The sequence below is a fragment of the Melospiza melodia genome, chromosome 10 (assembly GCF_035770615.1).
Source record: "Melospiza melodia melodia isolate bMelMel2 chromosome 10, bMelMel2.pri, whole genome shotgun sequence".
NCBI lineage: Eukaryota > Metazoa > Chordata > Aves > Passeriformes > Passerellidae > Melospiza > Melospiza melodia.
Window position 1 is genome coordinate 21716481 of NC_086203.1, and position 27111 is coordinate 21743591.

At 44.1% G+C, this 27111-nt stretch overlaps 2 protein-coding genes across 12 annotated transcripts in view; one reads left to right on the forward strand and one right to left on the reverse strand.

Annotated features, from left to right (window-relative positions):
- Positions 1 to 16058, forward strand: part of SLC6A6 (solute carrier family 6 member 6) — a 58408-nt gene extending 42350 nt beyond the window's left edge. For all 7 annotated transcript variants that reach the window (XM_063164805.1, XM_063164807.1, XM_063164806.1 and 4 more), the window contains 6 exons: positions 1302 to 1414; positions 4091 to 4228; positions 5276 to 5378; positions 6265 to 6365; positions 7061 to 7231; positions 9007 to 16058. In XM_063164805.1, the coding sequence (XP_063020875.1) occupies positions 1302 to 1414; positions 4091 to 4228; positions 5276 to 5378; positions 6265 to 6365; positions 7061 to 7231; positions 9007 to 9147 (767 nt within the window). In that variant the 3' untranslated portion in view covers positions 9148 to 16058. The remainder of the gene's footprint in view (positions 1 to 1301; positions 1415 to 4090; positions 4229 to 5275; positions 5379 to 6264; positions 6366 to 7060; positions 7232 to 9006) is intronic.
- Positions 16059 to 19023: 2965 nt separating this feature from the next.
- The window catches only part of GRIP2 (glutamate receptor interacting protein 2), a 247868-nt gene continuing 239780 nt past the window's right edge, over positions 19024 to 27111 (reverse strand). For 2 of the 5 annotated variants that reach the window (XM_063164811.1, XM_063164812.1), the window contains exons 22-24: positions 24574 to 24810; positions 22739 to 22885; positions 19024 to 20265 (exon numbers count right to left, since the gene is read on the reverse strand). In XM_063164811.1, the coding sequence (XP_063020881.1) occupies positions 20068 to 20265; positions 22739 to 22885; positions 24574 to 24810 (582 nt within the window). In that variant the 3' untranslated portion in view covers positions 19024 to 20067. Of the gene's footprint in view, positions 20266 to 21319; positions 22886 to 24573; positions 24811 to 27111 lie in introns of all 5 variants that reach the window. The other 3 variants (XR_010028850.1, XR_010028851.1, XM_063164813.1) reach the window with 3 other exon arrangements.

Genomic DNA, 27111 nt, shown 5'->3' on the forward strand with positions numbered 1-27111 from the left:
TTCTGTACAGACCAGAGATAAGATTTTTTTTTGGCCCCACACTGCAGCATCTTAAAAAAAATCCTTTTCCCATTGAAAATTACATGAATCCACTTGAAAACTGGCACTTTGAAGGCTCCTCAAAGTAAACAAGCAGATAAGCCAGGCATTCCTGGTTTCACTCTGAATTGTAATCTGCCCTCAGAATTTTTTGTCAGCTTCACCAAATTTCTTCATCTCCTCTGAGAGCCTGCCATAGATGCAGAATTGCCAATATTCGTATCTCCCACTGGTGGAGGGCTCTTCCTCTCTCCACTAAAGCTCTCACAAAGGACAGCTGATAGCACCTGGCTGCAGGTGAGGGTGCCTCTGGAGAGGAGCACTGCACCTGTGCTCCGTGTGTGGGTACAAATGAGGTGACGCCTGCTCACAGGGCAGGCCAGACCCCGCCTAGGGAGGAGCACTCCACACTTTGGGTCCCAGAGCAGAGAAACTGGGCACTCAGCCCCCAGCACTCAGCCCCAGCCCTGCTGCTCTCCTACACTTGCAGCCCATCCTGCACTTGGGGCTGATGATGGTCATGCTCAGTGTCACCGTGGCAGGTCCATGTAGGCTGACCTGGATAGGGGCAGATGGTTTAACAGCATGGGGAAGCAATTTTACACAGAGTGATTTTACACCCCAGCAGTTCCTAACAGCAGTTTCCTCAAATTTCAGTTGATAAAATTAGGAGTAGCCTGATCACTCAGTGCAGCAGGGAGGGTTTGCAGAAGAGAAGGAGCAAACTCCTTGGAGTGCAAACCCCAGCTGAGAAAAGCTATGCAGGGTTTGGAGGTTGCATACAGAGGGAGGCAGTGGTTGCATTAGTGGAAATCTCAGGGAATGTTTATAGCAGAGTCCCCTTCCCTGCATGCAAAAGAGTTTCATCATCATCATCTTCATCATGACCATGTGGGCTAGCAGTGGGATTCTGCCATTCCCTTGGGTCACCCCTTGTCCCCCGGCCCCAAGTCTGTCCTGTGTCTGTGCAGGGCAGGTGTAGGACAGCTCCATTATTGACATGTTTGAGACAGATGTTAAAACTGGAGATCTGTTAGCACTGGCCTTGGGGGTTTGCCCTTGGTTGCTGCTGTAGTCATGCGTGCTTCGATTTCAGATAAAAGAGCCAAACTCTTTCATTTCTGGTACTCCCAGCTGCGTTTGGATTTATCTGAACGGAACCAGGCATCCCTGAATTTGAGGGTGGCTGCCTTTACCAAAGAGCTGGTACTTACTACTTTTCTTCCCTTCCCTTCCCCCCTCCCTATTTTCTCTTTCTCTAGGTCCAGGCCTGGCCTTCATTGCCTACCCAAAAGCTGTGTCCATGATGCCACTGCCCACCTTTTGGGCAATCCTTTTTTTTATTATGCTTCTGTTGCTTGGACTGGATAGCCAGGTTAGTACAATGGATAAGGGATGTGTGCCTTACTGTGTCAGCACTGCTCACTGAGAAAAGCTGGTTTTACAGGTGTGAATTAACAAGAGAAAATCTCTAATGCTGCTTGAGAGGAATTCATCTGGGTTGCTTTTTAGTGTAGGGGCTGCCCTTGATGAATCTAGAACTGTTGATTCATTATATTGTGTTGCTCAGTAAATCTTTGTCATCTAGGGTTAGTAGGGTCTATCCTACTAAGGCAGTACTCCCTAATCTAAATTTCACTATTTCACTCCTGTCCGGCCACAAAATTCCACCATTTTGGTCACAGTATTTTCTTACTTTGGAGAAAAAGCTGAATCATTTTAAAACATAAAGGACTGCAGTAGTCTGCTCCACAGAGTCCTTTGTGCCATTGCAAACACCTGCAGGGTGTATACACCATCATTAAAAAACTAGCAATTAATAACCACTAAGAGTAAGGGTTTTGATGGTTGCCAAGTGTCAAAAAAGAAAAGCAAAGTCAGCATGAGGTACAAAAAAGCACATAGTGTTTTGTACAGTATATCCGGGGTGGCTTCAAGAACAGTGAGAGGACAAAGCTGAAGCCTTTTTTGGTGGCCTTGGGCTTCGAGGTGCTGAGCAATGTGGGATCCTGCTGACTTTCACGTCAGCAGCATGCATTCAGTACCTCCAGACAGGCCAGAAAGCATCTCAGATTCCAGCTGTACTAATTTTATAGCACATGCTGCTATTAATTAGTGAGCATGAAAAAAATCAGAAAGTTCGGTCAGGAAGTTAGGTTATTTTTCCCAGTGGTTACTTGTAGGAATGTTGGACTAAATACTGCCAAGGAACCTGTAAATCATTTCTAGATAGTCTACTTACAAGGAAACATGAGTGACTAGGGATTATGAAATAACAACATATTCAAAATTGCCAAAATTTTCTGCATTCAAATGTAAAGTCACTAAGACTAAATAAATAAATAAATAAATAAATAAATAAATATGGATGAAATATTTCTGTAGCCTAAATGCTCTCTCATATGAGGAGAGCTCTGTAAATGGAATTTTTACCCAGTTGTTGTGTACTTAATCCCTGACATTTTTTTCTCATTTCATTTGCTCTAAATTGCTCTTTATGGCTTAATCTTTGAACTCTACTGAGCAACTCTCAATTGCTCCTAAGTAAATGTGAAAGTAGCCAATGCTGTGGTTCAGCAACCCTATGCTTATGCAAATTGGAAGCTGTCTAGTAATTTTAAAAAGCTCCTCACTGCGCAGAATGATTAAAACTAATTGGAGCGCTTAATTTCTCTCCTCCACCCCTCTGGTTTTTTGGAGTGCAGTCAAGCATGTTTCTGGAATGCCAGAGCAGTTTCAGATCAAATCAGCTCAAAGGAAAGGGCTGCATTTAAAAAGAAAACCAGTTTTACACAAGTCAAAGTACCAAGACAGGAGGCAATAAAATTTGGTGGAGGACAAAATCTGTTTGCAGAACAGTCTGTATTTCCTAAATAGAACTTCGTGAAATAGGGCAGGGTTGTTACAGGGCATTTCTGGGTGCTGTAAGAGCAATGAGGTGCTAGGTAGGAAAATGCAGCATTTTCTGAAATAACTTCTTTTTAGGTTCCTCATGATAAGTTGTTAGTTAAGATGATGTCTCTACTTAAAGTGAAGATCTTTTCTACAGAGGCAGCCTTGATGGATAGCTCCAATCCATATCCTCATGTCTTCAGTGAGCTTGGTGCTTTTGTACTTTGCCAGGCTGAAAGAACAGATCAGTCAAAAGATCCCTTCCATGATTTTACTTGGGGAGTTCAGTAGTTGCTTTCCTCCAGGTGCAGAAAGATCTGGTTTTTAATTAACTTTCAACTTTTATTCAAATCCAGTTAGTGTTATTTGTTTAACTCAAGTTACACAGTTGTATAGTTTTCCAAAGACAAGTAAGTATAAATACAGTTATCCTGAAGTGATATGAAGACTTTTAGCTCATTTATTCAGAGCTTCATTTTTGGTTTACAAGTGCAAATAGTTTGCCAGATCACTGAATGTGGACTGTATGAACAGCTCCATTATTGCTGCAGAAGTACCCAGAGCCTCAGTCAGAGACACTGCTCTCACAGCTCCACAAAGGACACGTTCAGTCAAGAAGAGGTGTTGTTTCACAAGGTGTTGCCTTGGCTGGATTTTCACTAACAAACCCAAGAGCAGAGTTATATCAAATTGTGGAATTAACCTAACTGGTACCTGTGATGTTTTCCTAGTACATCAGCAAAAGTCTGGGAGGTACTCTCCTAGCTTGGACTTTTTTGGGTGTTTTCCTTCTGCCTCTTCTCTAGCATACATCCTGTGTTCATCTGGAACAGTGACAGCATAAAAGCCACATAAGTGCCTTCCTGCCATCAGGCACATAAGTGCCCCCTTCATCCTTGTGGCTTGCATTTGCAGACCCCCTTTTTAGCTCATAAGGCTTCTAGGTAATGAAAAGAAATTCTGAAAAGTTGTTCCAACCTGAAAGCTACCCCCAGGCTCCAACCTCAGGGTTACAAAGGAACGGTTTCTATTCCTTTATCAAAAGCTGTGCAGAGCACAGGGCTGGGGTGGTGCTGGGGAGGGTTTGTTCAAGCAGGAGCCTGGATGAACTGCATGGTAACCTTCAAGTCATTTCTCCACTGTTGTTTTCCCCCTACAGTTTGTTGAAGTTGAAGGACAGATCACGTCATTAGTTGATCTGCACCCATCCTTCCTAAGGAAGGGTTACCGACGGGAAATCTTCATCGCTATAGTGTGTTTCCTTAGCTATCTTCTGGGACTAACTATGGTGACTGAGGTAAGTAGCACCAGTGCTGCAAATTGCCTTCTTCTTCAGCCATTTTTCAGGCCAGTTTTAGCTGTGACTCAGATTGCCAAGAATTAGTGACTCAGAGAAGTGCTTTTTAGATGGACAGAGCATCTTTCATCCCTAGATCTGAAAGCATTTTGAATGGGAGTTACATGTCCCTTCCCTTTTCAGTTTCAGGAACAGAAACATGAAACCTCATTAAATTCAATCTGATCTCAGGTACCAGTCAGCATGACTATGAGTATTAACATCTAGTTCTAAATGATGAAACATAGAGGAAACCTTCAGCAGAGCACTTTAAGAACCCATCCAGTGGCATGCAGGGAAAGAGATTTTTATCTTACACAGATTTGAATTAATTAAATTCCACTTGGTTTATTCTAGTGTAAACAAGACAGGGATATGTTCCAGTGCCTGCACTGTTGTGATATTTATCTTCAAAATAAAATCCAAGTCAGATTTTAAAAACAAGTGGAGGAGCATGACTGTGGGAGGTAAAATAGCACCTGTAGCAAAGATGCCCAAACCCCACAGTTTTTCAAGGGAAAGTGCAGTGTAGTAAGAGTAGAGTCTAACAGCAGAGTATAAATAGATTTATAAAACAAAAAATGAACTATTTTCATGAAAGTAGCCCTTTCACTCAATAAATAAATGAAGACCCTCCTGATGAACTGACTTCATTTTTAGTCTTTTTAAGGTGTTAATGTTAGGAGGCAACCATTTGTTTCTTTAAATGTCCATCCTGAAATATTTGTAAGAAGGAAAGATCTAAGTGTCTGAGTAGATTATATTAAGTGGCTTAATTTTGTTTAATCATTGTCTTGTTTGGAGTTATTCCTGTAGTAAACATGCATATTCCCTGGGGAAGGTAATGCCAAATATTTACCTTACCTGTTTGCCAGATGCTGCTTCTTGTTGGACAGGAGTCATTGGGATGTGCTGGTAGATGTTACTGGGGGCTGGGCCTGAATTCTTGGTTTGTTTTTTTTTTTTTTTTTCTGTTGGATCTTAACAATTTTTGTCACTCTTTTACAGGGTGGCATGTATGTTTTTCAACTCTTTGACTACTATGCAGCTAGTGGTGTATGCCTTTTGTGGGTTGCATTCTTTGAATGTATTGCTGTAGCCTGGGTTTATGGTAAGTGAGAATCCTTTAATCTCATAACTTTTGATGAGTCACTGACAATTTTTCTAGCTAAATATTTAATCATCAGCTGCCCCAGAGTCTTCTTCCCAGCTACAGACACATGCCATTAATATAAATTTGCCCTAACCTCTTGGAGACAAATTTGCATCTGGGATGAATCCAAACTCCAGTGTTTTTTCCACCAAAAAATGAGTATTCTTCCATTGCTAATTAATAAGGGCACAATTAAGCGTTTTCATGTGTTACGTTTAGAGGTGAGAGTTGAAAGTGTGGCCAGCCGTGAAAATTTCTGTTTGTCTCTCAGAGAATTTCCTTTCAGAGCTGCAGTGTCTGCAGGGACAAGCCAACCAAACAGAAAGTACAAAAAGAAAGCTGAAAGTATATTCTGCCCCATTACTTTTGGCAATGCCAAGCACCACAGTCTGACAGTGGCCTCTCTAGCTGAGCTGTGGCTGGGCAATAATCAGATGTTTGCTGATTAGGACTGGTTATTTCTCTGATTCTCCATGAATTCCATTGCCTCAGAAAAGCAAAACAAACAAAGTCAGATTTCTGTAGAAGCAGGTGCACTGTTTGCTGTCAATGGTGATTCCTCTGGGAAGTTCAGAGAGTCTGGAGAGAGGAGAGGGGGAGTGACAGGGGCAGGAGAGATCAGCCTCACACTCCTGCAGCCAAATAATGAGGGGAGGGTGGGATGGGAGACCCCCCAACCTTTGAGCTTTTCAAGAAAATCATCTTGGACTTCAAAGCTGTGGGAAGCATTTGAAGAATACATCTGACATCCTTATCTTCCCTTTAAATTACCCCTTGGGGAGCCTGGGAGAGCAGCTTTAATCCTACAGTGTTTACAGAGCTTTCATTTGCTCGGTTCTTCCAGGCGCTGATAATATTTATGATGCCATTGAGGATATGATTGGATACAGACCTGGTCCCTGGATGAAGTGGAGCTGGATTGTGATCACACCAGTTCTCTGTGTGGTGAGTAGTGACCTGTGCTCTTTCAAGTCTTGCACTTGGCAGTGCTAAGCCCCCTCTTGCTGCTTCTCTTCAAGGGAGGGCTGTTGCATTCAGAGGCCAATCTGCAAAGAGAAGCTGAAGGCTTGAACATACCTCTCAAAGACATCATGTTCTCAGATGTCAGCTTCTGACATGACAGCTCTCTAGTCTCTACTGTGCCTGCATGAATTGCAGTTGGCTACATTTAAGTGGATTTTTCTTAGGATTGGCAAAATTCTACATTCATGAAGAGAAAACTCACTCTGCAAAGAGCAGTCTCTACTTTAAGACATAGGACTGCTAGGCCGTTGTAATAAAGAGACTTTAGCAGTCTGAGGCAGAGCTTGGCTTGAAGTGTTTCATTGGGTGGGAAGAACATCCTGGTAAATCTTGCAGTGTACAGCAAACAGCTGAGCCCTGAAGAATTGGCAGTGTACTGCAGCTGTTCAGCACCATCTCACAGCACTCTGTCATCACACAGCAGATGCTATAAGCAGATGCAGATGCTCTTCCAATGATTGAAATGGAAGAACAATTCCTCCATTGGTTTAAAGTACATATGGTATCCATCAGCTCTGCCTTTCACTGCCTGTCTTCCTCAGGCCAGTGGTTGCACCACAGCCCTGCTGCTTTAAGCATTTATTGAGCCTCACTTTGTTTTCCTTTCTCATCCACAGGGGTGCTTTATCTTTTCTTTGGCCAAGTATAAACCACTGACCTACAACAAGGTCTACACATACCCAGACTGGGCAATTGGCCTGGGCTGGGTTCTCGCCCTTTCCTCCATGATCTGCATCCCTATGGTGATGGTCATCCGCATCATTCGGTCAGATGGGTCACTCATTGAGGTAAGAACAACCAATTGTCTGTCTAGAAGAGAAAGGGAGCTTTAACTTGTTGTGTTTTATACAAAGTAATGCTTGGAAAACTGCCACCTTGCCCAGGTAAGGCAAATAAGGCTGTTAAAGATCACCTGTCCTCTGGGCAAACAGTAGAAAGAGAACAAACACAAAGCCTTCTGTCCCCAGATAAACACCAAGTGATTTTACTCATGTCCCACTTGTGCAGCTTCCAGCTTGGCAAATCATTACCTCCACGTGCAGACAAACATTCAAGGACTGGGGTGTATCTGAGTCTCAGGTTTCTCTTCTCCAGTCCCCAGGGACACAGAAGCACCATCCTTAAAATTGCTGCAAAAGCAAGATAAGGAGAGAGAGACCTGGGTCAAACCTGGTTGTGTGAAAACTCATTGAATTTCAAGGAAATTCAGATACACCTGTGGATTATGTGGCTCTCAGGCATGGTCTTCACTGTGGGGGACTAAATAAAAGTCAAACTCTCTTGACAGAGGGCTTCACTTTTTAGCTTTTAAAATTTGTGTTTATTTTATTTCAAACTGAAAAACTGGATCCAGATTGCCCTGGTATTTGGAAAGCTTTGTGTCTGACTGAGACTTGACAGTGCAGATTCCCTCAGGTTTGGATTTGCGGGAAATCTCTTGCCCTTTGCAGTTCGGTCTGGGCTCCTGTAATATTTTTTTTTTTTTTCTTGCAGTGTAAAGTTTTTAGAGGCTGTGCAAGCATGAAACTTTGCAGTTCTCTTCAAAGTTTTCAGATTAGTTTTCTTTTTGTCTAACAAGTTGTTCTTAAATGCAGCTCAGGGTATTCTTGGAGAAGAAAGTGGGACACTTTGGGTTAGGAAAAAAGAGAATAGAATTAAAAAAATACCAAACCCAAACATCCCAGAGCACAAACATTTCCATTTGTTTTCGTCCAAGTGTTAATGGCCTTTTTCAGCTATGGCCAAGGGCCTAAGTGTTAATTTTCCTGCGTTCATTGTCACCATTGTCACCATGAGAGACAAGTCTAAAAGTAGCCAAAACACTGCTCAAAGCCCATGTTAGGAAAGGGAAGAGAGTAAACACTGGTCAGATGCCATTCAGATCTTCCTTTGTGAACTGGATGTAGGACAGAAGTTGCCACTTGGCAGTGAGGGCTGGGCTGAGAGGCAGAGCTGTTTCTAAATGAGGGAGGAGGACACACACCATTTGCAGCACTGAAAGCCCAATGTGCAAGAGCTGGGTAAAGCTCCTGTCTGACTTCCCTGCCTCGAGTCAGGCTCTGCAGCTGAGCAGGAGCTGAAGGCTCCACAGATCCCCACATCCCTGCAGAGCCACACACCTCCCACAGCCACCATCCCTGTCCTTGGAATGTCCTGCACGTGGAGACAGAGAGGCCTTCTGCTCATCTCCCCTCTGCTTTCCTCAGAGGCCTCCTGCTCGTCTCCCCTCTGCTCTGCTCAGAGGGTTTCTGCTCATCTCTCCTCTGCTTTCCTCAGAGGCCTCCTGTTCATCTCCCTTCAGCTTTCCTTAGAGATTTTGTGCTCATCTCACCTCTGTTCTCCACAGAGGTTTTCTGCTCATGTCACCTGTGCTTTCCTTGGAGGTTTTCTGCTCTTCTCACCTGTGCTTTCCTCAGAGGCCTACTCATCTCCCTCCTGCTCTCTACAGAGGTTTTGTGCTCCTCTCCCCTCTGCTTTCCTCAGAGGCCTCTTTCTCCTCTCACCTGTGCTTTCCCCAGAGGTTTTGTGCTCCTCTCACCCGTGCTCTCCTTCTCTCTTGCAGAGGATAAAGGCGGTGGCTGCCCCCAAGGAGGTGAATCGATGGTCCAAGGAGACAGAGAGTGGCACCCCCTTCTGCCCCAATGGAACTTCGAATGGCGGATTGATCAAGCCAACTCATATCATTGTGGAAACCATGATGTGAGCTCTCTCTGTGAGAGGATAAACCTGCTTTAACTGCCGTTTACTAACCATAGATTCTCATAGGACCAGGTTTACAGAGCTTTATATTTGCACTAGGATTTATTTTTATTTCTCACAGAGAAAGTTATTTTTTGTGTGTGTTTTTTTTTTTAATATTTTGTAAGGTAATCACAGCAGACGTCTCTCTGTAGAGGGAGAGCTTTCATATCAGACTAGACATATTACAAGAATTTACTATTATTGGGTTTTTTTAAATATATATATCTTTAAATATTATACACCTTACCACTTGAATTGATTGTCTTGCCAGCAATACATTCAAGTCTCAGAAAGCAATTTTAGGTGCTGGTATGGTTGGGAGCAGGGTAATCTACAGAACACACAAAAGGAGCTCTGTTGAGAGTTACATTTTTTTAAACAATGCTGTTTCAAGAGAATTTTCAAAGGTGTAGTATTTCCACCCTCTGGTTCAACTGTGGTAAACGACAGGTGTCAGGGTCACTTCAGGGAGTGGGGAGAGTTTTGTTTAGTGCAGTCCCTGGATAAGGAAATAGCCAAACAGCTGGAGTGGAGAGTTTGCAAGGGATGCAGAGAAGCTGGATGTGAGCAGTGTTGTGGCTGTACCTCCCAGGGACAGCACTGGAACCCTGTCACACCAACTGAAGAGAACTTGGGGAAGGTATTTGCAGGATTTTGCATGGTTCAGTCTTTTGTTGTTGTTGCTTTTAAAATTTTTGAGATTTTTTTTTTAACATAAGTGAAATGCCTGCTGTTTGTGTGTGAGCAGGGAGGTTGGGTACCTGCTCCTGAGTTTTCCAGCAAACCATATTTTGTGTAAACTTGAATTCTGCAAACTGGGAGGGCAGCCTGTCCCCAGGGCAGCAGGGATGAGCACAGAGCAGCCAAGGGGGGAAAGCAGCACCTGCTCTTAAGGTGTTTGCTTGCTCATTTGGACTTTGGTTTGGGCAGGAAAATAAAGGAATCACTTCTGGACTCTGACCGTCCAGAGGTGAACACAAACCAGGTCATCCCTGACAGGAGGAACAAAACCACTCACCTGGTGTAACTGGTATTGATAGCAGACATGTTAATAATAATAGTAATGATGATAATAATATCACACAGCAAACAGGTGCTTTTCATCCATGTATCTCAAAAATGCTTTTCCAAGTTCGGTAACCAGGATTTGCTTTATTTATTTATTTGGGGGAGGGAGGTCATTGCTGTTGGAGGAACAGACAAAAGGACTAAGTGAGTCCCTTGTCCCATGTTACTAAATAGCAGTAGTGGACCTGGAGGCCCCATTCTCCTTGCTCATCATTGGATTAACCCATGATTTTATTTTATTTTACTTTATTTTATTTTATTCTATTTTATTTTATTTTTAAGGGGGCTGGAGGTTGGAAAACATATTTATGATTCTTATCTGCTGAAGGGACAGGGCTCTTTGATATTTAAATTAAAGCAAAGGGAACACATAACACTGAAATATTTTGTGTTGGTCAAAAGGAATTGGATTCCATTCCAGGTGAGACTGGGAAGTGAAGAGAAACCCCTACAAGGAGTATAGGAGTGGGGGTTCCACTTCATGTAATGCAGGTGAATGTTTCTGTCCTGTAAACTGTCCAAAACATGGACAAAAGCCTTTTTATTATTTTTGAGGTTTTTCTCTTTTTTCTTTTTTTTTTTTTTTTTTTTTAACTTGAGCAGGTTGTGCTGGGAACGGATTCTCTGGCAAAACTCAGCCTTGTCACATGGGCATTGTATTAGAGGGAGAGAGGTTTTTTCTTTGATACCACAGGTAGTCTTTCCAGAGGTATTTAGAAGAAATACTTGATAAAAGCAGAGTTTGTATCTGCTTATTCTGTTGTAAGCTTAGTCTGTCAAGGCAGAGGTTGTCACTTATTTAAACAGGAACATAAACAGTTCTTAACATTCCTACACAGTAGCTTTATTTCATTTTTTCTTGTCCCATGTGCTAACTGGCCACAGCAGCACAAACATTTCTTAACTTGTTGGTTTCCCTGTAACAGAAACAGGGAGATTTAAAACTAAGAGATGGACCAAAATAATTATTAATTATTAATTTTTAAAGAAAAACATCGCTGCATTCAAACTTCCAAATCTTTCTAGTTTGAATTTGTAGATACTTTTACAACAGAGAGCTGAGTTGCAGCAACAAAACCAGCCATGGTAGAATTGTGTTTTCTTTTTTCTCATTGCTGTATTATGAGAGTTCTGAAGGAAACTTTTGCACAGCTGGAGATGGCAAACATCTAAATAACACCTACTGGGCTGGTAGCAGAAACCACCCAAGGTTACAGGAGGAATTCTGAGTGCCAGTGAGTGTCATCAAAATAGAGAAATATGCATGCAGCAATTTTATTTTTTTAACAATCAAAGGCAAGGAAATGTAACCAAAACCACTCTCTTAGTGGGCTTTAGCTTGGACTCTCATTTTTGAGTTACAGTCAGTGTCTGCAGTCAACAGACATGGATGAAGAGGAAGTAGAAGGTTAGGGGGGGGTCTAAATTAATGTTTTTTGTGAGTACAGATGAAACACTGATGCTTGATTTATTTCTTTTTTTATATATATACATTGTCATACAACTGTGTTTGAGGTTATATAGTTTGCACATGGCTGTTGTGCTACAGAGCTGAGACAAGCTTTAGTTAGGGAAAAAAATGGTTTGGCTACATCAACGATGTCTCCAGCGAGTCAGCTGGGTGTTCAGGCATCTCCCATGTTGTGGAGAGTGCCTCGGTGGGAAGAACCAGAGGAATAATACTACACCTTTCAAAATACAACTAGCAGAGAACAGAACCCAGCCCCATTTCAGTACAAACTGTGCCATTCAAATCAGTCGCTTCCATGTTCCAAGGGAAAGGTCTCGCACATATGCAACAACCTCACTGAAGATTCTGTGTCAGCTTCCCTGGCCCTGCTGTGCTCCTCAGCACCACTGCAAGGGAGGGCTGGGACTCACCAAGAGACAAGAAATCATTGCTTCTGGAAAACAGTTCCCCTCTCCCCTCCTCCCTTCCCCAACAACAAAAAAAAAATGTATTTAATTCTTGTTTTATCTGGGGTTTGAGTTCCAGTGAGCACATTTGCATTTTTACAGTTTGGGGTTTTTACCTAACAATTTTATCAGATTTCTAAACTTTTCTTGGTGATTAATTTGCATTTCAACATGATCCTCTGCCAAATTTATTAAAACATAATTTTTAAAAAAATGTTTGTGTTTTCTACCTATTTTGACTGCAAAGACAACTGATTTTTTTCCAATATTTACTTGTTATTCTTATGACGTATTTTACCTGTTTTGTGTAAATGAGGAACTCTGTGTTAAAGCATCATGACTAGTTATAGATGAACTGGTTTGGATCTGGGAAAACAGTGCAGTTTTGGCATGAGGTCTTTAGAACCAGATCCCTGAGATTTAAGCCAGCATAAACCAAGACAACACTCACACCTTTTCATGTTTCATGTACCTTTGTATTCATGGGGTCTTCTGGGCTTGAAAACAGCAGAGTTTCAGCAGTATTTATTTCCAGCTGAACTGAAATCAAGAGATAGTTAAAATGTAAAGGGGAATATTTCCCCATGACATTTTTCTGATCTATTTCTTATTTTTCTCAATTTTCCAAACCTTTTCAGTTCACCTGTCACTAGTGATGATCTGAGTATCTATTCTAAGGGACTTTACCAGTAGTCTGTATCTCAGTGTTTAAACAGTATGATTTCATAAATAGAACTGGTTTTTTATTGTTGTTGTTGTTATTATTCTATTTTTCCTTCTCATCTATAGCTTTCCTTTTCATCTGGTCCAAACAGATCCACACACTTAGAAAAGTCCTCTTTCAAGTTTGAGATAGTAGGTCCACAATGGATTTGTTCTTGTGTTGTAAATGAAAATACAGAAGCCTGGCAGCTGTATTTGCCATCTAGAGCAGTGCTGGTGGCCACCCCGCAGCAGCAACAGTGGGGTGGAGGGAGTTAGGTGTGATCTGCTGAAACAGCTAAGCAAAATTGATTTTCAATGCTGTTCTTGAGGAGAGGAGAAAATGAGAAAAAGAAGGTGGGGGGGAAATACAGCTGCTGCTATATTTAAAAATACGCTGTAACACCAAGAGAAGCCAAACAACATCAGCAGAGCTTTTGTTGCCGCCGCCAGGACAGCACCTCCTGCAGCTCTTCCTGTGCTCATCCTCCTTTCCCAGCTGCAGATCCTCCTGGTTCCTCTTTGTCTCAGTGTTAGATAACTCACGTAGATCTGAAGACACATGGACATCTCCATTCAATAGATCTTTTCCAAGTCTCCTCCTGGTCTGTTTTTATTTGCTTAAGGAGACTTTCTGTTTTGTTGAGGTTGTGCTTTCACTTTTGGGTTCAAAGCTCCCACTTGTTGCATCACTGGCAAACTTCCAGCTGTGGGAGAAGGATTTGAACACTTTTGAATAACTGATTATTAGCTTCCATGTCTTGTGGTCCCTGCAGGATCACTCGTGGAGGCATAATGTATATAAGATGTTAAATAAGCTGTGCATTGAATGCAGTGGACAAGTTAGTTAAGCAGCTCAAGTACACTTGGAAGAAAGATGACCCTGACATCATTTCCAAGGAGATTCAATGGAAGTTGCTCACTTTCAGTAAAAAGAATAAAAATAAATCTGTGTTTAAGTAGACTAGTAGATGAAATCTTCCACCCTCATATGCACGCACACAGTGGGGACATTGCTTCTATTCCTAGGCTGCAAATCATGTGTGTAAATCTTGCCAAGCTGTTCAGGATGAGGATTGAGGAGGTTTAGACACCACTTGCCTGCAAAGAGCCAACCTGCCAGGGTGTCCAAATGGTCTTTCCTAAATGGGGGTGGTGGAAGAGGGAAAGTCATAACAAAATCCTGGACCATGGCCCTCCAAAGAAGCCTTAAGGTTTGATTTGTAAGCTCTCCTGGCTCCTTGTAGGCACCACATGGCTCCTGGCATGGTAGGTTGGGTGTGGTGTGGGTTCAGGCAGCTGCCCTGGACTTGTTTTCTCCAAAATCAGCATCCAAAGCCTTGTGGTTAGGATTGACGTGTAGTTGTGTATTTGTATATTTGCATGAGCAAAGGTCAGGAACTGTCAGACCCTGGTAGCTTGTTTTATTTCTTATAATCAAAAATAAGCTTAAGAAACAAAGTATTTAGTTGATTTGGTGACACTTGACATTTAAGAAACCCTTGAACTTGTGCAGAAGAGGTGCCCTGAGCTCCATATTTTAGTCACAAAAAATTTCTTATGGTGTTAGCAGTCAATTTGAGTCTATGGGAAAGATTGTTCAAGAGAGACTTGAATATAACCAGCACCAGCATCCACTGGAAAACTGCCTGAATATAACCAGCCCCACACCCTCCACCAGATTGTGGCTCTTTTCTGCCAGCCCAAAAGAAATGTGTACATGGACAGTGCTTCTCCGGAAAAAAAAAATCTCAATTTGTTTGTTTCTATTAAAAATAAACAGAAAAAGTCACATTCTTTGTGTGGTTTTTTTCCAGTTGTCATTGAGAATTGGTGATTTCAATTTACCCATGTTCTAAAAAAAGAGCAGAAATAGCTTGAGACACCATTTCACCAGAAAACGGGGACAAGCTCAAAATTTTGCAGGCTGAAAACTTTAAGAAAACAAATCACCCACCCATGCCCATCAAAGATGGAAAACCTTGGTGACAGGGATTGTGCCTGGAAAAGAGCCTGACCCTGCTGGTAATGTTGGGCAATTGAATGGCAGACACAGCCTTTTTGTATTGCTGCTGTGTCCTCATTTGAAATAATCAGTAGAAGTGTCAGAATTTAATTACCACAAGTTCAGGAGTAAAGTAAATTGAAGATAGTTTTAAAGAGGCAAGTTTGGGAGGCTTGTTCCCTGTGGCTCTGCAGTGCACAGCAGAATGGTGCTGCTCACTTTTACATTTGCAGCACAGGGAAAAGGTGGCCTTACTTGAGAAATCAGAAGAAATAATGGGAAAAATAAAGCTAATTAAAAAAAAAAAAAAAAAAAAAAAGCAAAACTTAATGATGCTAAGGAGCTGTGCACGTGCTGTGTGTGTGTGCATTTGTGGGGGAAGGCTTCAGCCCTGTAGCACAGTGAGCACGATACACACTGTTCCTAAATGTACCTGCTTCTGCAGCTGTTAGAAAGAGTTGAAATTTTTTTTCAATATATAAAGAAAAAAAAATTAAAAAAAAAAAAAACAAACAGTGGCAAAATTATGTTGAGAGACTGATAAAACAAACAAAACCTGAGGGGGCAAGTTGAGTCAGTTCATGACCTGCTCCTGTCCTGGAAGCCAGCGCTGGTCTCTCAGCACCGCAGCATCCCAGTACTGTTCTGAAGTGCTCGTTGTTCAATAGGATGTTATTTTTCTCCAGTGTAATGTTGTGATTGTTACCTGATAATGTTGCCAGGGACTTCACATTGTAAGAGGTGATCCATCTTGTTTGATGTGTTTGGCTAAAAAACAGTGGTGTTTTTTTAATTATTTAAATTCCTAGCAACTGTGACTACAGTAATGTGATAATGAGTAGCACATGCAGCGAGGAGGCGAGGGCGATGATAGCCTCCTTGAAAATGTCATCTGAACTTTTTTTAAAGAAAAAAAACCTTAAAAATATTTTTAAAACATTTTAAAACATTTTTTGTGTGTTCCAAAACGGAATATTTGTATTTGAAAAAAAACCCTGGAGTGTAATTTAATCCTAAAACCCCATAGCCTTTGTGTATATGGTAAATGTTTGTATTTTGCAGTTTCTGTTTTGCTTTTTAGATAAATAAAATGTATATGGATATTTTTAAGTCATCTTTGCTTTTTTAGATGAGTTTGTAATCACCTTATAACTGAAAATAAAACTTTCCTTTATAAACCACCTGTGCTGTTGGATGGGGGTTTTTTTGGTCTTTGAGTAGCTCAGTTTTTCCTTTAAACTTATTACTTATTTTGGGGTTGTTGGTGTGGGGGTTTTTTGCCCTTATAAAATACTATATATACATGAAATATGTCTAACTATATATATATATGAAATTTATCTAACTTCATATCTGCTATGGTTTCACCCTAGTTGGCAGCACAGGCCCACGCACAGCCAGTCATTCGCCCCCTCCTTCAGTGGGATGGGGAAAGAGTCAGAAGGGTAAAAGTGCAAAAATTAATGGGATACAAGTTAATAAGTAGAAAAAGAAAAAGGGGTGAGGAAAGGAACCACAACAAAATACATCAAAGAGATAAAAAACAAAATTAAAAAACCAAATTATGCCAAAGAAAGCCATTTCTCACTAGCCAGTGCCCAGCCCATGCATGGCACTACTGTGAGAGTTCAAATATGTCAGAAAAGCCCAATAGGAAGAAAAAGAAAGGGAAAAACCCCATCCCAACATTTATATTTCTAGTGAATGGGACTATTTTTTAAAAGCTCGTTGACCTCTTGATCCCTTTGGCTTCAGTCAAACAGATGGATGTGAAACCAGTGTCCATTCCTGAAGTCCTGATTTGATGTAGGGAAAGAAAAAAACAACGTGTAGGTGGCTCCTCTTTGTGAAAATAAAACATTTGAGTATCACTGCTGAGCCTCCAGCACCCATGCCCAGGATCAGTCCCACAGCTGTCTTTAGTTGGGGTTTTTTGGCTTGGTTGATTATTTTGCTGGATGTGATTGAGGACTTTGTCAGGGGTTTCTCCTCTCACCAGCACAGCTTGCAATGCTTGGGCTAAGCAGGCTCAAAAGAGCACAGACAGCAACTGCAGTGTGTCTCAGGTTAACATAAAATAAATAAACAGGAAATTTAAAAAGCCATTAAGTGCCACAAGAGCACTGAAGGACCTGCCCCGGTGGCCATCACCTGCCCAGGGCTGCAGCTGCTCCCATCAGCCGAGGCCCATGGGATGAGAAGTGACATCAGCAGGGGATGTGCTGCCCACTGAGGCACATCCCAGGGAGCAGCTCTGCTCTAACCTTTCCCTGGGACACACAGGGAACCCCTGGACACACGCTGAGCCCTGAAGCTCTCATTCCATGGGTGCTCACTCAGCCTCCTGCATCCCCTGTGCCTCAGATGGCTCCAGGTTTGGCAAGGCCTCTGTGCAGGGCCCTGTTCTGAGGTGTTCACCCCCGGAGGGCAGCCAGAGATGGCAGAGAAGGGGTGTTTATGTGATTGGCAATGATTCCCCAGTCTAAGTGGGATGGCAATGATTCCCTGAGACCCTGCTCAGTCTCTGAAAATTCCTGCATTACCCACTTGGCCATGAAGGGCTGTAAAACCCAGCTCAGCCTCTCTGTGCTGGTGAGCAGAGATTCCCTATGGCCTTACCCAGGGAACATTCCAGCGTGTGCTGCCCACACTGGGAGCAGAGGGAACAAATCCTCAATGCAAGGACACAAGAGCTGTGTTCTGGCTTCATGGCAGTCATTCCTTGGGATGTCTGGTTTCAGAGGTGGGGTGGCTACCAAATCCAGATCCCCAAGGCACCCCGCTGGAGCTGCAGGGTTCTGAGCACCAGATGGGACATCTCCTGCCAGCACATCATTCTCCTGGAGTTTTCTAACTCATCCCCAGGGATTAACCACAGCTTTGCAAACGCTGCCACGTCACGGCTGCCACGTGCTTTGCTGCGTCAGTGTTTTGTCACGGAGCAGCTCAGCTTTGAGCCAAGATTCCCCGTGTGGAAAAGCTGCAAGCAGTGCTGGAACCACATGCATGAGCATCTCCAGCTCTTGCTGTTAATAACCACAGCAAAATTATCTCCATGGGCACAGGGAAGGGAGCAACACAAGTCCTGCTGCTTATGGTGAGTGGGAAGGGACAACACTGGTAGCCCTACAAACAGTGGCCTCCCAGCAAAACCCTCTGCATGGCCTCCCACTTGTCCTCCAGTGTCTTACAAAATGTCCCCTGGCAAGTTAAAATGGGGCTGGAAGCAAAGCATTGCCTCACTATCATCCTCCAGCAGAAAGCAACACAAACCAAAATAAATGCATTTCATTTGCTTTTATTTAATTTAAAAAAAAGTCAAAGTCATTCCAATCCCATTTAAATACAGAGATTTACAAATAGGTCCAAAACAGGACTAAAATATTCTTTGAAATGCTGTACTTTTAAATATTGTGCTTTCATAGATACATAAGAAAATTAGCATATAAAAATACTTTACAAGGAATACACTTTAATATATGGATAAAAATACACATTTAAGTAATGCATTTCATCTTCATATCATTCAAAATGCATAGGAAGGGATACAAGGACCAAGTTTTTCTTCTTCCTCCTTTTTTTTTTTTTTTTTAAAGCCTTTAATAAAAGTCTTCATTAAAAACCTATGAGAAGCCCCAGTGAGCTTCCACTGCTCAGAATATTGCATATAAAAACACTTTTGGCCGCACTGTCAATGCTCCACAGTATCAATTATGGCACATTATCTAGCTGTGGCAGCAATGGTATGGGATATTGCATACTCAAAGAGAAAATGGCTACAACGACAAAGAGCTGGATGGGGCCGTGCCTGCAAGGAACACCTGGATTCGTTTGTGCTGTCACAGGGGCTGGAGGGGACAGACAGTGCAGGGACAAGTCCTGGCTCAGCAAAGCGACACACACAAGCTGTACACCCACCCAACTCCCTCCACACACCCCCGGGTGCAGCTGGGGATGGAGGAACTGGAAGGGCAGGCAGGGAATGGGGGCAGTGGGCTCTGGAGCTGCCGTGTGTGGTGGAGGGAGCTCTTGGACTCCCTGGCCCAGGCCAAAAGGGAAAGAGAAGCTGCACGCTGCCACCAGGACAGGGACATCATCATAAAGTGCTAATGTGGGAAACAGGGCAGGCAATGCAAGCATCACAGCCCCTCTGCCACGCGGGGCCGAGGCTTTCGGGCAGGAGGGGAGCGACCACAGAGCTACAAGAGGCCAGCAACAGGCAAAGGGGCACACACCACCCAGCCCACAGGGACACAGGACACAACCCCACCCAACAAGGGCTTGTCATTCCTCTGTCTCAGGGGGGACAGCAAGGTTTCATTGATCCAAACTATCAGGGGCAGCCCTGAGAATTTTGCTATTCTGCTATTTACTTCCAAGCACAGGCCAGGTTTGCAAGCAAGACATCTCTGTAAGGTCAGACAAACAAGGGGAATTCAGGCAGGTACTCAAGGCCTTTAGCCTTGGGTTTGGCCTCTACTCTGTCATCACTACTGAGCACAGGTAACAACACTGCTCATGGGAATCAGCCACACAAGGTGCCTAATCCCACTACAGGGTGAGCCAGACCTAGGGGACAGTGTGGATAGGGCTGGCAGGAGACAGCTGCAAATACCAGTTTTTGCACAAGAATTGCATTTAGCCACTCTCGAGCACATTTTGAAGTGTCTTTTAACTGGCTCTCCCCACAGCCCTGCACTGGGAGTGCAAGGGGCTGCAGGAATTGATTTGCCAGGAGTGTTGAAAGGATGGAGCTGGGCACAACATAAAAGGAAAGGCATTTCAGTCTTGCTGTATGTGATTAACTGAGCAAACAAAGAACATAATAGCACCATGTGTGTTTGTAGGATGGCCAAGGCCTTTCAGGGTGAGGAGGATGTCGGAGGCAGGACCCTGCACACTCGATGGCAGAAGCACAGGGGGATGCTCTGCCATGGGGGATGGCTGTGGATGCTCCTTCCTCCTGTTGGCAGTTTGTCCTGCTGCCATCGCTGCCACAGCCCCAGACGTACACCCAGCTCTGACCTTCCCAGCAATATTTGGCGGTCTACAGGCTCACTGGAGACCCACCTCCCCACTTTCAGGTTATGGTACACAGAGCATTTACAAATACCAGTGCAAAAAATCAGGAAAAACACCCCAAATACCACAAGAGCTCAGCAGAGGCATCATCAGCTCTGCTCCTGCTGCTCAGAGCGTCTGGACACTCGCCTTGACCTCGGCGCTGCGGGGCACCTGTGCCAGGAGCTCTCTGTTCCCCTCCGAGGGAGCATTGGCAGCCAGTGCCAAGGGGTTCCGGCTAATCACCAGGTCCAGCTTATCTCCAGCCTCTGAAATCAAGGGAACGGCCAGACAGCAGTCAAAGTCTCTCGTTCGGACGCGGTTTACCTGCCAGAATGGATTTAGGACATGCCAGGGGAAGGAACAACAGAAAGATCATGTTTGTTAGTCAGCAAATGCAAGATTAGTGCTAAACCCCAGCTGGAAAATAATACACAACTCTTGAGAGGCCCTGATTCCACGTTCACAATGGAGAAGAGCAGAAGCACCCCTTCAGAATGAGCAGCGATGCTTAGCTGAGGAGCAATCCAGTAACTGATAGAGGAAGGGGGGAAAAGTCTGGACAGGAATGAACCCTGACCCTCAGTGCCTGGGGAAATATCACAAGTATTAAACACTGTAGGGCTCAAAACCACTTCTCCTGTTCAAGCCTGTAGAAAAAAAGTTGCCATTTTCCATTATTTTTTTGTCATAATGGCTTTTACTGGCCTTAAATTTGTGTTGCCAAGTATCCAGCACATAGAAAACAAATAAAGGTCTGAGGCTTCTGGCAACCATTTTCCAGCTCAGCCAGAGGTAAACTCAGACTATACCAAACAATTTCTTCTTCCTCTCTCCCCATTTATATCCTTCATTTCACAGAGTCTGGACACATTTCATGTGGGCTCAGGAGGCAGCTGCAAATTCTCTCTGTAGGGTTCAACTGTGAAAGCAGTTTCTGCTGCCTCATGCAGACCTTCGAGCATGTTTCTAGGCTGGGTCATCTGGAGAAATCACTCCAGCTCTTTCACCTACAGCTACCAGAACACTTAGGCTTGGTGCCATGACAGCTTTGGGACAGAGCAGGCTGGCAAACAGCACAGGGATGGGAAGGGGAAAAGGAAAGGGGAAAAGCAATTTCCCATATGCCTTTGGAGTGAACATTACCCTGGGCCAGGGGTTGCTTCCTTCTTTGGATAAGGGGTGGATATTTGGCTCCATACAACCCTTCCATCCCAAGCCCCTTCCCAGAATTAATGCATGCCCACGGTGCTGGGTCTGTGAAAGCAGCAGTGTCCCCCCACCCCAGCCAGTGTCCGCACAGAGTACTGCCCCTTACAGCAGAGGGACAATTTCTAACCCACTTGTGAACAAGGAGAGATAAGCCACAAGCTTGTTCTACCCCTGCTCTGTGCCAGCCAGGCAGCTCCAGTGCAGAAGTGCCCCTAGTGCAATGCCATGCTCCAGTTCATCCATGCAGCCAAGAGGCAGAGGGTCTGTGACAGCAGGGACGAGGTGTTTCCATGGCCTTCGGGCACGTCATCGTGCCCACAATCAGCAGCACTGTGCAGCATCCTCAGCAATGCAGCTCTGCACTTCTTGAGGGGAGTCACCTGTAGCAGGTCTGCAGTCCCTCATTCCCAGCTCCACATGACAAGGTGATGGCAGCACCTCGTGTGCCCGTGGGTGTGAGCTGTGCGGCACAGCGTGTGGAAAAAGGGTGTCCAAAGTCTCCATGCTGCTCTGTTTAGGATTTTGGGCACACGTCCCAGAGCACTTGGCACTCACAAAAAGCAGCACATCCAACACTGAACAGAAAGGCAGCCCAGAGCCTAATTAGCTTCTTGTTCATTCTTGCACCATCTTTTATTTGAAGCTGAGAAGGAATAATTGTATAGCAGCCAACCAGCGAGAGACCATAACAAGCTTAAACAAGGTTCCCCACAGTGCTGCCAGTCCTCCAGTTACCTGATGTACACAAAGTATTGGCTCTAATCCGACTGCTAAGAACCCCCACCTAGAAATTAGTAAAACTAAACATCTGAGTGTTTCCAAATATGGTCACAATATCTGCATTTCCAAATGGTAGCAATTTTTCCACAGAGGTTGCACTTCCTTCAGTTGCTGTTTGAGTTGCCTCAAAGCTAAGACAGTTGGTTTTCATCCACACAGAGCTTCTTCTTCTCCAATCTCCAAAACTCACCAGGCTTTTTCTGCCCCTCCAGTAGTCGATATTCCCAGGGCACATTTATTACAGACTGTGCTCTTGACCAGAGTTTTTATTCTGTTCTGCATCAGCTATTTCAGATGAAGCATTTTTCAAAGAAAAATATCCATTAAAAAATACCTTGCTTGAAGGATGTGTTTCCTAGAAAAATTTTCTAGTTGTCAAAGGCATGCACAGAACTTCATGAACTTCACTTAATTCCACAAGGGGCTTCACAGGAACACATATTGGTCAATGCAGTCTGGTTCATCCAAAAAATAGGAGTAGGATTGAGGGTGAGGAAAGGAAGCAACACAGCTTTTTGCTTGTTTTGAGCTGTCCAAGCTCAAAAAGGCCAGTGCCAGAACGGACTGTGCTCTGGACCACTGTTAACCCAGGAGTACCACCTGGGGTACCACCTGAAGGTATACCTAGTGATTTCTTATCATAAAACACAGGTCCCATTGAGTGTTGGTGGCTAAGAGCCAACCTAGTTGGCTAACTATTACCTTTCATTAAAGTTAGTGCTGCCATGGATGGGTCTCACTTCTCTCTTCCTCTCAGCCACTCATTCACTCCGTCCCAGCCTCCAGAACTGCATTTTGCATTTATTACCTGAAGCACTCTGTCATATGGCTTGAGGCCACACTGATCTGCTGGCCCATCCGGACGGACCATATTTACATAGACACCTTTTTCTAGCAGGCCATCCGACAAACTGAATCCAAAGTCTTCGCTCTCCGGGTCTTTGTGGAGTGTCATCTGCAGAGGCAGAAAGAGAAGAAGCAGGTTTCAATGCAGCAGAGTAAGGAGGTGATGTAAAGGGTTGCCAGGATGGGAGCAGCATGAGTTATGTGTGCAGACCTACAGCAGTTCTGCTCTGGGTCTCATGGGCAGGTTTTTCTTAGACTGGGCAGATAACACAAACTGAGCCTTTTTGACACCTTATTATGACACCGTCACCACAGGAGAATTGCTTTGGTGACTGGCATAAAACCAACCCCATGACAGTAGCTCATTCTTGGATGTGGAAGGAAACACAGGCAGTGTAATACAGACAGCATTCATGTTTCACCCAAAGAGCAGCAAACAAGTGTTTGTAAGAGAGCATCGCCTTCCCTGGCTCAGGTTATGCTGTGTATCCTCTGGGTGTGCCAGACCAGCACATGAAAAACCAACATGTTTACTGGGAATATTTAATGTAGTGAGTCAAATGCAAAGACAGCTCATTTTTAATACATCACTCAGCAGGAACATCTAAAATTCTCCATATTATCTACAAGTTATTTTCAGAAAATTCGTATCAGTAAGTGCTGATGCTCTGAGGACAAGAAATGGGCAACCTCATCATCCTTCCCTTGGGCATGTCACATTTTGACCTTGCCCAAAGGAGAGGAGCACTGCTGGCAGTGTCTTACCATAGGGTAACACTGGGAACCAGGGACAACTGATTCCCCAACACTGCCAAAATCTCCCCTTGCCTCCCATGAGCTGGGAGTGAATCTCTACCATGCCTGTGCTCCAGGCTGGGTGAGCCTCATGGATCTGCAGTCCTGGGGAAGGACAATGCTCAGGATGACACACAGGAGCATCCCACCTGGTCTCACCCTCATTTCCAAACACAGCCAACACCAGATGCTCCAGCAGAATGAAGAGTCACCCTATGACATGCCTAATTACATAGCTCTTCTCCTTCAGGTACCCAGGAGTTTTATTTAAAGACACATTTGCCATGCCCTGAAGGGCAAAAGCAGATCAAACATGAAAAAGTTGTTTTTTCCATCTAGCATAACTGCAGGTTTCATACTGAAGTCAAATTAGGAAAGAAAAGGCAATCAAATTTTTGAAACCTCTCCAGCTCCCTTCCCTGCTTGCATTCTACATCAGCAGCTTCTACAGTTAATTACTTTTCCTAATTACCATTGCCTTGCACAATGGTTAAACTGGCTACATTCAGCTGGATGCTGAAATCAAACCAGTATCCCATCACTGAAGTGGAGTGGAAGCAGAGGGAAGTAGTTTTTTATTTGAGAAGTGGCCTACTAAATGGAGTGTACCACAGGAAAAGAGCTGATGGGTCTCCAGGGAGCCATACTTTGAGCTCTCTCACTTTTATCTGTAGCACCAATTAACAAATGCCAAAACACAAGGACCTGGAAATCTTATACATAAAGAGAAACAGCAAAGCACAGGTTTGAACCCTGCTGAATGATAGCAGCTAAATCCCATTACTCTTCTGAAGGGGCTCCTTCATCTTAATCTGACCTTCTGGAAACCTTTGCTGCAGACCTTGGTGAGGGCCAGCTTTAACAAGGAACAGTTTCTGGGGGTCCCTCTGAGCAAAGCAGATTTCTTACAAGGTTGCAAATGTTCTACAGCTTTAACCACCGAGGTACTGCAGTGCAGTACCCCACCAGTACCCACAGTTACACCCACCCTTGGCAACACACCTTGTGAAACTCAAGGGGGGTCGGGGACATGATTTCCTGCATCTCCTTCTCCATCTTCTTCATGTCCAGGTTCCTCTCGTTCTTCTTGGCAGGGGAGCTGCTGCCCTCCGTCTGTCCGTCCGTGCAGCTGGAGCTGGCTTTCCTCAGCGGGCTCATTCCCGAGGGGTTGACAGAGTCCAGGAGCAGCTTGCTGCCCTCCAAGCCCAGGTTGTGCACGCTCCCTGTCATGATGGACGCCTGCAGGGCGAGGGCACAGCGTCACTCTGCTGAGTCAGCAGCGGGACCACGCGGCCACCAAAGCGCCACGGACAACACGGCGGCACCACTGCTCCCATTAATCAGAAAATAAACACCAAGAGGCTCTTCCTGTTGGCTGTAAGAGCCTTTCCCAGACCTTGGCAGCTTGCTTCCAGGTCTATGGCTGAGCCACTTTGTGCTCTCCACCCCCACCCCAACAGGGAGCTAATCTCAGAAGGAAGCATTTGTGAAGCACTGCCTTATTTTTCCATGAGCACCTCTACACCAACTGGGCCAGGCAGGCCTCATCTTGTGCATGAACCATCTTGAGTCAAGGAGCACGAATACACCATTCTCAGGGAGCTCCCAGAGGAGCCAGTGTCAGCCTGGCTCTCCAGCCTACCTCTGCAGGCTGCAGCTCTTCTCCAGCATCACATAGTGCTGGCAGTGGCCCAGGGGAGCGAATGCCTTGGACTCCACTGAGGGCAATTCAGCACAAAAATTAGGATTTTATCTGTCAGTAAATAGGAGCTGTCACTGAGCAAAATTGAGTTAAAAATATGAAATTAAGTAGTATTTAAGCCTGGTCATCCTTGATAGCATCCATTAAAAGATGCCCCTAAGTAGATTGGACTCCATTTGGCAATGCTTTTCACTAATGAGATTATGTTGATCAAAGCTAACGAAGGAGTCAAGAATCCAGTCTGTGGAACCTCAGCTGGCTCCAGGTCACAGAGTCCATTTGAACAGTGTAATGAAACCTGTAATTTCAAAGTTCAAGTTCAAAGGGTCTGCAGTGCCAATAAATGTCAAAAGGTAGAAGAAATTAAAGAAAAGGTATGGAGCAGGCAGAAAAATTCTTCAACACTAAATGTGGCAAGTCAAAGAGCAATTGCTCCTGTGCACAGGGGAAATATCCAACTAAATCTCTAATCAAGACCCCCCAGCTCTTTGCTCCAAGGTGGAACAAAGGCAAATAAAATGAATTATGGTAGCAGCAGGAAAATGCCAGCACTACCCATGTTATCCTAAAAAGGGTTGGATAAAATACAGAAAACCTTTCATCTTTGCACTTTTCAGGTCTTCACACATGAATTGATCAGCTCAAGTTTGGGCAAAACTCAAATACCTGTTACGTGGAAGGACACTGACTTACCACATACTTGAAAGGCAGACTAACAAACAACAGCACAGCCAGCCAGGGTACATTTGGTCACTGCCCTCTGGTAGCCTCAGCCCCCAGGGTGATGTGCTGAGCTGTCCCAGCTCTGCAGAGCCAGGGAGAACAGAAAGGTCTGTGCACACCATGCCACTGCTCTCTCCCACAGGCTGCAAACACCCAACCAACCAGGACCCAACAGCACTGGGCTCCTTCTCCATCTTCACGGCATTTAAATCCTCCTTGCAGCATCATAAGCAATTTCCTAAAGTTTTCCATAAGCTTTAGGTTTAGTGCAGCAAAAAGGGCAACTCCAGACTTCTCCAGCCTGTGGCTGCTCTGCATTATTTTTTCCCATGTCTTGGCTGCCCTCAAAGCAGAGCAGAGACACACACTTTACTGGAAAAAGCCTGTTTCTTCCCGTACTCATAGCCTGGAATTGGATTCTGACTGTGTGTGAACCTGTTTCTGGACTATCAGGGGTCACCTTGCATGACTCTTCTTCTTATTTAAAATCAAAGTATGAAGGGCCTTTAAAAAAAAAAATACAAACAAATCAAATCTCTAACAGTCATAAAATCACAGGAGGCTGAGTGCTGGGGCTAAGAAAGCTGCAATATAGCAAAGGCCCCAATGAGCTCTGCACATCCCACAGCACACTTCACAAAGGCTGAGCACATGGAGAGGGAGGAAAGGATCAGTAGTATTTTGGATTTGATAAAAGGGGAGTTGAACCCAACAGATTCCTGCTAAAACTAGAGCACTTCCCTTCTGTCCTCAAAACTTTCAAAATATTCTAGAAACATGCTTAATACACAGAAACCCTGGAGGTGCTCAGCTTTCAGTAAGATTCCTTTAAATGTTTAAAAACATTTCTATAACTATCAAGCTCCAAACAGCATAAAACAGCAATTGCACCACAGATCCCTGGAAAACAAATGAGAGTCCAACAAATCCTGTCTTTTGTATTTAAATACCAGCAGAAAAGAAATCTTTATGCATCATTTTAGAGAGGCACTTTCTCTTAAGCAGTCATCAACTGCTGTTCAGAAAGGCTGAGAACAGCTGCCTAAACTCATTTCTAAATACATTCAGATCCAGGAAATACATGATCAAGGGAAAAAGTTATAGTCTGAGAGGGC